Source organism: Histoplasma capsulatum, genomic scaffold (assembly GCF_000149585.1).
Source record: "Histoplasma capsulatum NAm1 scaffold_1 genomic scaffold, whole genome shotgun sequence".
In the NCBI taxonomy this organism is placed as follows: domain Eukaryota; kingdom Fungi; phylum Ascomycota; class Eurotiomycetes; order Onygenales; family Ajellomycetaceae; genus Histoplasma; species Histoplasma mississippiense.
The window spans coordinates 5,095,455-5,106,686 of record NW_001813982.1 but is presented as its reverse complement, the minus strand read 5'-3'; the positions used below and the strand labels follow the sequence as shown (position 1 = coordinate 5,106,686).

Below are 11,232 nucleotides of genomic sequence, written 5' to 3'. Positions count from 1 at the left end.
ACCTTCGGCGCAAACATTCCTAGGATTCGGTAACTTCTACCGACGATTCATATACAAGTTCTCGATAATAACGGCACCCCTGACTGAGTTGCTAAAAGGATACGAAACAAAAAAGGGGAAGAACAACGCACCTGTCCAACTGAACGAGAACTGCAAGCACGCAATACTGCAGTTAAAAGAATGCTTTACAAAAGCACCGTTGTTAGTTCATTTTGATCCGCAGCGAAAACTCCGTATAGAAACGGACGGATCTGGCGTTGCAATCGCCGCAGTAATATCGCAATTAATGGATGATGGTCACTGGCACCCGATCGCGTTTTGGTCCAGAAAACTCACAGAAGCAGAAAGACATTATCAAACATATGATTTAGAAATGTTGCCGATTGTAGAAGCTTTCAGGCAATGGCGCCACTACCTACATGGTAGCAGGCACCCAATAGTTGTTTTATCTGACCATGCCAACCTCCGGCGCTTCATGACGACGAAGCAGCTAAATGGGCGTCAGATTCGTTGGATGCAAATGCTCTCAGCGTTCGATTTTGAAATTGAGCACCATCCTGGGAAAAATAATCCCGCAGATGCACCAAGTCGTCGCTCAGATTATATAAAACACGCAGCTCCCTTGACGGGGCTCCCTACCCTGCAAGAGAAGCTGCGTAAGGGGATCTTTAAGTCACTAAAGACAAAAGAAAACACAAAGTTAGACCAATGTGTCAAGATGGTGCGAAAAAATCTGCAAGTTAAAGAAAATTGTTGGGCGAAGGGGCCCGTAGTCATCGATGACAACAAACCCTGCAGGATAAAGAACGCACCTGCAGATGAGAACGAAGTCGCCGGCGTTACGGGGTTAGACCTAGGGACCCTGGTGCCACGGATTCTAGCCGTTAAGGTATTTGAGTCCGAGATAGCCTATCGCGAAGAGGTAGCTGAATCTATTGTCGAACTCTTGCTGCAGGTTCAGAATAGGGACGCTGGCACGTCTGAACTTCGCAGAAGACTAGAGGTGGGTGACGCTAGCGTAGGTGATCGTTCGACCTGGGCAGTAGACAAAGATGGCCTGCTCAGGAAAGATGGTAAAGTCTACGTACCGCAAGACAAGGCCGTAAGGCATGAAATAATGAAAATGAACCACGATGATCCCCAAGGTGGCCATTTTGGACGTGACAAAACCATCGAAGCGATCAAACGCAAGTACTCGGGGCATGGTATGAGCGATGAGATTGCAGAATATGTGAGGACCTGCGATGTTTGCCGACGCGTCAAGATACCGCGGCATAAGCCGTACGGGTTGCTACAACCACATCCAGTGCCAGATAAGAAATGGCATACAATCAGTATGGACTTTATTGAAGGCCTACCAGATAATAAGAAGGGAAGTCAAACTTATAATGCTATTGTCATATTTGTTGATTTGTTCACTAAATGGGCCGTAATTGTACCCACATCTTCAAGCTAGATGCGGAAAGACTCGCGGACATTATTGTATGGAAGCTTGCGAAGAACTTTGGCCTACCTGCGAACATTATTAGCGACCGAGATTCATTAATAAACAGCAAATTCTGGTCAACATTATGTTATTTACTCCATGTCCGACGAAAATTATCAACAGCCTTCCATCCGCAAACCGACGGCCAAACGGAACGATTGAACCAGGTGATTGAACATTATCTTCGCACATATTGCAGCTACCAGCAGGATAACTGGATAGAGTGGATTCCCCTGGCGCAATGGGCATATAATAACGCCTTCCACGCATCGATAACGATGATCGGCCGACCAACTGAACTTCGTATAGACGTGGAACCCCCAAGCACGGGCGCGTCAAAGTCGGCGATAGAACAAGTGGAACGGATGAAGCAAGCGGAAAACAGGATTCGAGAATGCCTAGAAGCTGCCAAAGCAGCTGAGAAAAAGTATTATGATCAGCGCCATATACCAAAAAGCTTTAAGATAGGGGACTGGGTAATGCTGCGTGCAAAAAATATATCCACCTTGCGACCTTCACCCAAACTAGATCATCGATTTTTGGGTCCCTTCCAAATAATTGATATACGCGGTACGCAGGCGTACAAACTGAAGCTTACGCCACAATATAAAGGAATTCATCCCGTGTTCCACGTTTCCCTTCTCGAACCGTATCACGCGCGCGACGGACAGATCCCACAGGCAGAACCGATAATTATAGACGCGCAGGAGGAATGGGAAGTTGAAGCTATATTGGATAAACGTCAGTACCGTGGTCAAACGCAATATCTTGTTAAATGGAAGGATTGCACAGACGCGGATAATTCTTGGGAACCTGAAGAAAATTTGGTGAACAGCCAGGAGCACTTGGAACAGTTTAATAAAACCTATCAGGAGCCAGTCAGTAAACGAAAACGAAGAAGGCGACGATGACTGCTGGATATACTTATTCCGCCCAGGGATTAAAAAACAGATCCGCCTCAGCTTGGCCAGTGTCATTTGAGGAATTGTCACCAAGGCAGACCTGCTTATTACCCCGGATTTCCTCAACTGGCGAAGCACGACGTTTCAACGATGACTTGGGAGCTGCGACCGGCGATGTAGCCACCGGGATCTCACCAATCACTGTTTCAGCCGGGGCCTCAGGGGAACCATTTCGTTGAGCCCCACGGATCTTCGCTGCGAAGAACTTAACTGCAGCTGTCACAGCACCCTGTAAAACGTTAACGTTCGAAGCGTCTGCACCAGCGACAATTAAATCCTCAGCTGCGTTAATAGCCGCCTGGGCCAACTCGACGGCGTCTGCTGGCACCTAATACAGGTTAATTCTACGTTGTTAAATGTCGAATACAACGACAGCAATATGCTGCTGCGTTCCTTTCTAACACTTCAACGGGACCGTCCGCTTCCTCATCTTCGCCAGCGTTATCGAATAACTCAAGTAACGCACCAAGATCCTTGCCCAGTATTCGATATATGGCAGGCGTGACAGCGTGTCCGCCCGTCGTTCACAAAGCAAGGGTATACTAGAGGGTTTTGCAACCTTTCCAGACAACCCAAGCAAATGCTCTCGATGGCATTCAGCATATCACCCTCCATAGGTTCTGAACCGGCAACGGAAGCAGCTGGTTCTGACATTCTATTACGACATTAATCAGTATCAAGAACCTTTTAAGAAGAGAGAAGAGGCAAGAAGCAGCAAGAAAAGAACAGATGTTGGTGGATAAAACCAATATTGCAATATCGATCAAAGAAGTTGCAGCAACACAAAATCCGACCCAAAATAGAAAACGCAACCACGCAACCAAAACTTCGAATGTCGCAATAAAAATCGCATGGGAAGATACAGCGTACTTTGCTTGATAAATTGGTGTATTCTTTTAAATAAAAAAAATCGTTGTTAGTGATGATGGTGATGATCTCGTTAGGATACGATTTGTGGTGTAAAGGTTAAAGGAAAGGGGTTCAGGGGTTGTGCCTAAATCATGATTGGACCGCGATAACACCGGAACTGGAACAACGTTTTCCCGAGTCAGCAACGCTTCGGAATTAACCCGAACAATTAATTCGGTCCTATCCTGCGAACCTTATACAATATCAACCACGCAGCACATATTACGAACTTCGCACAATAAGAAGCCCTGGGGACCAGGCCTTTGAAGAAGGGAGATAATTGTAATAGGCGCAACGGAGATATCTATATTAGGAAATAGATACGTGGCGATAGATACGTGGCGATAGATACGTGGCGATGGCAATATTATCTATATAATGCTCGCTGATATCCGTGGATTTGAGGAGATCAGCGATTAGCTTTGAACAATAGAGATTGCTACCTTCTTAATATCCTTTGTGCGTACTTCACACTACTCTTGTAATTACTCTTGTAGCCCATCTCTTACATACACATCAGCAGATTCAAGTAGAAAATATACTCATTATGAGAGATGCAAATAGAAAGATCACACAATGTAAGAAGGAGAAAGCTGAAAAACAATGTTATAAGAGAATCAAATATGTTGAAAAAGATTTGAAAAAAAATGCCATGAAATCAACTCAATAAGAGATTAATGATATATATGAATATTTAGTGAATAATACTGCTACTACAGATGATATAGATAAATTAATTATTATAGATTAGCTATGCAGTGTTGAGATATTGATTTTTGAAGTTCATATTATTCATATTTTTATCATTACGCTGTTTTTATCGTTACAGTGTGGCGCACCCACATCAGGTGTGGGTGCGCGCGGCACGATTAGTATTAAATTTCTAGCAGACTTGAATAAAGCAGATTCAGTACTAGTATTTATGTAGCATAGCTTGGATGAAAATGATAGGTCGGCAAAATATTCTTCCGTAGATTTTTGCCATGGCATGGTCATTTTGACGACATATAATTGGCTGGACATGGCATCATCAATTTTTCTCACTTCGACACTTCGACTCACCCAGAAACACGTTTCTCCCAAAGTGGTGTAACAGTCTCAATTACTGTCAATTTTTCGTCACGTAATCGGCAAATAACTTGACAATTATGACCTCGGGAAGCACTAGGCCTGAGAACGGGCCCGTTACAACCTTTAAATACCGTCAGTATTATGCCATTCTATGTCCCTCTCTGTTTCTGGGAAAGAAAGGGAAAAGAAGCCTGTTGGATTGAACAGCTACTAAATCCCGTAGAGAGAGTCTCCTCACAACCTGAGAATCCATTTTCCGCCCTCATTACGGATCAATCGATCGCCATCGTCCCTTCTTTCACTCTTGAATCTGGAGTCACCCTACTCAATGTACCTGTCGCGTTTACCACAAGGGGAACCCTATCTCCATCTGGAGATAATGCGTTGGTCGTATGCCATGCCTTGAGTGGTAGCGCAGACGTCAGTGACTGGTGGGGCCCCTTGCTCGGCGGCCCTGGCCAAGCGTTTGACGTGACCAGATTTTTTGTTATTTGCCTGAACAGTTTAGGTAGCCCATATGGCAGCGCGAGCGCTGTTACATATAAAAATGGGGATAGTAATAGAGGCCTCTATGGCCCTGAATTCCCGTTGACAACGATTAGAGATGACGTGAGGTATAATTTCATCAGTATTCAACGAAGTTTCTTTGCCTAAGTTGCTAACACCTTTGGCCTCCAGAATCCACAAGCTCGTCTTGGATGATCTAGGAGTTCGACAAATTGCAGCAGTAGTAGGTGGCTCTATGGGTGGTATGCTCGTTTTAGAATATGCGTATTTTGGCAAGGACTACGTACGAAGCATCGTGCCAATCGCCACTTCAAGTCGCCACTCAGCATGGGGTATCAGCTGGGGAGAGGCGCAACGCCAGAGTATTTACAGTGACCCAAAATATGAGGACGGTTATTACTCTTTTGATGACCCCCCTGCGAGTGGCCTGGGAGCGGCTCGTATGTCTGCTCTTTTAACTTATCGAAGTCGAGATTCATTTGAATCGCGCTTTGGCAGAAATGTCCCCGACCCCTCGAGAAAGCAAAATATCAACGGCACAACACTCCTTCCCACACCCCCCAATGAGCATTTGGCTGTACATAATGATGGCCATAAGAGTACCAGACACTTACCAGCGACACTCCCATCGGTGAACAATACATCCTTGGAACCCCACAAGACGTTCACGGATCCTCAGTTCAACGGCACCACACTTTTCGCTTCACCCGACTCCGCTGCCTCCACATCCTTCCAAACTGCCAAGCGGCCGACTACCTACTTTTCCGCGCAGTCATATCTGCGATACCAGGGCGAAAAATTCGTTAAGCGATTCGACAGCAATTGCTACATCGCGATCACACGAAAGCTCGATACCCATGATATCTCCAGACATCGAGTCGATCCTAACTCGAAGACCCCGGTCAAGGATGCACTCTCTCAAATTCAACAGCCAGCCCTGGTCATTGGTATTGAAAGCGATGGGCTGTTCACGTTCGCTGAGCAGCAGGAGCTAGCGGATGGTATTCCAGATTCGCGATTACGAAACATTGATAGCCCCGAAGGCCATGATGCGTTCCTCCTGCAATTCGAACAGGTGAATCGCCATATTCTTGAATTTTTCAGGGAAGTGCTTCCCGATATCATGAGTGCACCTGGCAGTCAAGATGTCAATGTTGCTGAAGCACAAGTAGGCAAGTTAACGAAGAATAGCACTTTTGGTGAAGCTGAGGTGGAAGACATAACTGCCTGGTGATGGACAAAGCACCTCTATTTTTCTCTGTGAATGTATCTGTTCTTCTGTCCTTCTTGACTGCATATGTATTTCTCAGTGATGCTCTGCAATGTATCATCTATCTTCCCAAGGTGTTCACTCTCCATGCCATGTTTAAACAGCATCCAACTGCTATCCTTTATGGAATATTCATTCGTTTTCATCTTCCCCTCTTCGTTGCCCTCCAAATACACGTACGATACTGGCTGTTCAATTTTTCACCGGCATACATCATACTCAGCTAGTTGTATTCAATACTGACCCAAGGCGATTCAACAGCCATTTTTGATGGATCTTTCCCTAAAATGTCTCCTCTTATAAACTATTCCCGGATTTCTTTTTAAGAGCAAACCACAAAAAAAAAGACAAAAATAAAATAATCGAGTCGTTCTTAAAAAACTAAGAATCAAACGGAGAAGAATTAGTCATCCCTGAAGAGCACAAAGTGCGAGACCCCCTGCGACTCAAATCACACCAGCGACATGCTGGTTGTAGATGGGAATCCCAACCCACACTTATGGCCTCATATGTGGGGTACACTAGTCTGCAATAGGAAGTTCTAAGACACCAGAAGCCAACAAAATTAGCTGTGCCATGGGGAGAAGAGCTTGCACCACCAGCGCCATGCCGGGAAGCTGGTGGCAGCGGACGATTTCGGCTGGCTGTGTTAGGCATTACTACGGCTACCCCAGGCACGTGCCACCTAACATATTGTGTTGCTCTCGGTTAGATAGTTAACAATCACACAACCAACATTATCCTCCTACAGGTTATGAAGCCCTTGCACTTCTACGAAGTGATAACTTGCAATAATCTCTTTAATAACTTGCAATAATCTCTTTAATAACTTGCAATAATCTCTTTAATAACTTGCAATAATCTTTTGAACCTCTTCTTCTATTCATTTTGATACCCTGATACTCAATATCTTCAACGATAATCAAATGCCTGTTAGTACGCGAGCAACGAACCGCGAAGAAACACCAGAGAACCAGATAACCCCTGAAACCTTTCCAACACTGATAACCACGCGAAGACCATGATATCAAGCCTCAGAACATGAAGAGATGGCAGATAAAGATGAAGCTGCAGTGCTGAGGCATTGTATTGCTCAGTAAGATGATGAACTACATCAGATGAGAGCTGCTACCTCTGCTGCTGTCCATGACATGCAGCCAAGGATGAGAATGCCAAACCACTTGAAAACAACTTTCTTGAACTTTGCAAAGATATACTACTCTGCCTGCTGTTGGATGACAAGAATGTCAATATTACAACAGAAAATGTGAAGAAGGATAAGAACATTAAGAAGTGCAACTACTGCAATCAAAAGAGTCATGATGAGATCCACTGTTGGGATAAGTATTCAGAAAAGAAGCTGAAGAACCTATAAAAAGCCTCCACTGTGGAGTCAGCAAATGTTATAGAAGAACAGATCTTCTAATGTCTCTAGTTGAAATAACCACTGTTAATCTCTAGTTGAGGCAGTCACTGTTGATATTCTCTAGTTGAGAATCACTCCTAGTTGGAGAAAGGGGGGTTTCTAGTTGAGATACTCACATTGTTGTTTATATTCTCTAGTTGAGGATGGAGCTCCTAGTTGGGGCAAAGCATGTTTTTGATGATAGTTGATGGTAATGGCAATACAGCAGATTGATGGATTTTGCTTGTGTTTCTCTGTTTTTTGTGGTTATTGTCATACAGGCACCTATTCCTAATAGAGAAATCAGGGTCCGAATTTTGTAATTAATTATTATTGCGTTTTTGAAGGATTTGAGCGAAGGGGGGGCCCTGCCGCCTTTTGTGGCCACGCCGTAGCAAGGGGGGGTGTTAGGCATTACTACGGCTACCCCAGGCACGTGCTGTTACGCGTTACGCGTCCTTAATACATGTTTGCGCGTACTTCCCATCATGCCTGCGTAGTCCTCAGAACGCCCACTTTTTCCTCTTTTATATTCTCATTCTCCCCATCCTAGCTAGCCAACCCCCAGAATGCAAATACCTTCACATATGATAGCATGTCTACATACACATTCTAGCATTCAGATTCAGTCATAATTGAATTTTAAATGAAATAATTATTGCAAACTTCTAACAACAATCATCATTTAAAAGTTGCAGACTTATAAATATAAAATCATTGTCATGAAACATCATCTATATCATCTATTCAACCATTTCCACCCAATCCCCATCACTGTATTTATTTCCAACTATATTAATGTGTCACTATACCATCATTATTTCCAGTCTGTGGTAATCTACAGGTCACAAAAGATAGATTATTGAATGATTGATAAATTTTTAAATGATCAACACAATCAATTTAAAAAGTTTCAAGAATTCAATTAAAATGTTAAAAGATAGAAGTCATTCTATTTCTTCATCTTTTTGTTGAATATCAACAATGAATAATGAGTTATCTTTCGCTATGATGTCCTCTTCTGCTTATGAAAATGAAAACCTTTCAAAACAAAATCCTCTAATTTTACCACTTTACTTCAAAGCATAGTTCAAGATCAACACTGTTATAATATTATTTTATTAAATGGGTTTTCAGAACAAGAAACATCCCCATTGTAAGCAGCGATGTTGGAAATGGCTGCTTATATTTCGGTTGGTCCTTAGGACTCTACGAGGATCAAGCAGTAGGAGATAATACGGTGATATATCGGAGAGGATTCGGATCAAGTAGTTAGATATTGAGGGTGTAAAACGTAGGGGTCAGATTATAACAAAATGATCCGCTGGTCCCTAAAAGGTTGGACCAGTTGCTAGCTATATACACACAGTATCGTAAGCAGATCGAACTTGCTATGATGTAGATGGCGTAGTATGATGCAAGTGGCAAGATAATGCCTTGATTTCAAACTTGATATGACGTTGGTGGTGCTATGTTCGGCGATGTCATAGGTGTTATGTTCGGCGATGTCATATCTTTAGGGCTATCGCTAATTCCGGCCTAGCACTGGCACCTTAGTGCGGGTTTCTTACACTCTGTAAAAATAAACACACACTCACATATAATGCACCTCAAAAAAGGTGTATCACACATTTAACATCATTATAAATATATCAACATTGTTAATAACATTATTTATCTATTCAAACAGAAATTTGCAAAAGAGGAAAGAGAAAAAGAAAGTAGAAATCAAATAAAGTTGCTTACAGAATTGCAGAATTTTTCTATAGAGACAAAAATTTCACAACATTTTCAGACATTGAATCTCAATATATATCAAAAATCAATATCTCTTAGCTTGAAAGTACAATATTCACACAGAATTTAACTGTTGTGCATCATATGATTATAGCTAGAGCAATATAACAAATGAACAATGAATAATGCTATACAAAAATAAATTAATGATGCATGTGATCATATTAATAATATCACTAATAAAGAACATCAATAATAATATGTGATAAATACCAATCAGAGAACCATTTATTTAAAATCAGAATATTTAAAGAAATTTATTTCAATGAAAAAAAAAAAAAGGGAAAATCAATGAAGAAGTTAAAAAAAAAATTTTTTTTTTTTAAGAATGAAAAAATCACAGTGAAAAAGCAAGAAACTTTGATGATGATTAAGTTAAAAAAAAAAAAAATTTAAAGAAAAAGAAATTCTTTTTGCTTCTCTGCATGCAACCTCTAACAATCAAAAAACTTATCAATTCTATTTCATTAAGAAATTAATAACAACATATATACAAACTATCTAAGAAATGTGAAGCAATTTATACAAATCATTGAAAGCAGCTCTTATAAAAAAGAGGGGCAATTATAATGCACTTATTTATTATTTTCTTACACTTATATAGTATTTCTTTATTATATTATCTTTGCTTATTCTTACCTCTTTTCATTATGTTCTCACTACCACTTATCTATATATATATAAATATAAATGTATATATTTCACACATCTTCTTTTCTCTTTTATTTCCTTCTTAGTGATTAGCTACAACTACTACTATTATTATTATTACAATTATTATTATTATTATCATTCACTATGCTATTTACTATCTTCCACTATTCACTCTTTACACTGTCATCACCCTTCATAAATATTAATAAAAAATCAAGAATGAGTTATGTGATTTTCTCATTCTCAAATTTCTCAATTTCTCTAAGAAATTCATCATCTATGTATGTATGTATGTATGTATAGGTTTAACGTCCCGGAGGAAACACGGGCAGCGCCCGTGTTTCAAAAGCCTCCCGAAGGGCATGGAGACGTGCTACGCTGGAGAGATTTCTATGTACACAGCGAGAGAGAGAAAACAGAATCCAGGTGGCAACTCTTGAGAAGACTCAGCTCATTGCAAAGGATTTTTCTAAGCTGCGCATCTACTTCTAGCCCGACGTATGTAAATGAAAGCAAAGATGATATGGAAGCAGCAATTCATTAAAAAAATAATGATAACAGAGAATGTTCTATTCTCTTTCTCTCTTAAATGTTAAAAAACAGTGAGAAAAATTATGATTTAACTGAATTGAAAATAATAGCCTTGATATGACTTCTTAGAACGGCCTCTCAATATTTTAATGAACATTTCATTATAATCACCAATCATATCATTTTACAAACAACATTGCAAACAATTTTGATTGATAAATATCTAAATAATCACTTTAATTAATAGTCTCTATTCCTATCCACTTTTGCCTCGCGAATGAAAATCATACATCAAGTCAGAAAGTCTCACGTGAATCCCGACTCTCTGTTTCAGTTATTCATAATAGAATCTGAAAAAATTAATCAGCTGTCAGCAACACTGATCACATTCAAATGTCTATCTAACCCTTTCAATAAAATCTTTCATCTCTCTGCTCTTTTTACCTGCACTGCAGGGAGTCTGACCATCATGTCAACAGCTCACATTTTTTTTATAAATTTCTTCCATATGCATCTGAATATAAAACATGACATTCAGAAAGAAATAAAAACTGACCTCTATTTCTAAGCAATCTACAGACATATCATGAAATGCATTGAACAGGGAAGAGAAAATGCAAATCTCTATCATAATTTTCAA

At 40.8% G+C, this 11,232-nt stretch overlaps 3 protein-coding genes across 3 annotated transcripts; 2 read left to right on the top strand and 1 right to left on the bottom strand.

The window, feature by feature from the left end:
- Positions 1-286: 286 nt before the first annotated feature.
- On the top strand, positions 287-2,044 carry HCAG_01439 (predicted protein; the record flags this gene model as incomplete). Its single annotated transcript, XM_001544342.1, has 3 exons — positions 287-1,334; positions 1,610-1,962; positions 2,015-2,044. 3 exons carry the CDS (start codon positions 287-289, stop codon positions 2,042-2,044), a joined length of 1,431 nt encoding a protein of 476 aa, XP_001544392.1.
- Positions 2,045-2,410: 366 nt separating this feature from the next.
- HCAG_01438 (predicted protein) lies at positions 2,411-3,859 on the bottom strand (the record flags this gene model as incomplete). Its single annotated transcript, XM_001544341.1, has 4 exons — positions 2,411-2,776; positions 2,992-3,095; positions 3,319-3,341; positions 3,825-3,859. The coding sequence occupies 4 exons, from the start codon at positions 3,857-3,859 to the stop codon at positions 2,411-2,413; spliced, it is 528 nt and encodes a 175-aa protein (XP_001544391.1).
- Positions 3,860-4,569: 710 nt separating this feature from the next.
- Positions 4,570-6,169, top strand: HCAG_01437 (homoserine O-acetyltransferase; the record flags this gene model as incomplete). The annotated part of the gene is made up of 2 exons (XM_001544340.1): positions 4,570-5,042; positions 5,107-6,169. The coding sequence occupies 2 exons, from the start codon at positions 4,570-4,572 to the stop codon at positions 6,167-6,169; spliced, it is 1,536 nt and encodes a 511-aa protein (XP_001544390.1).
- Between the last annotated feature and the right edge of the window lie 5,063 nt (positions 6,170-11,232).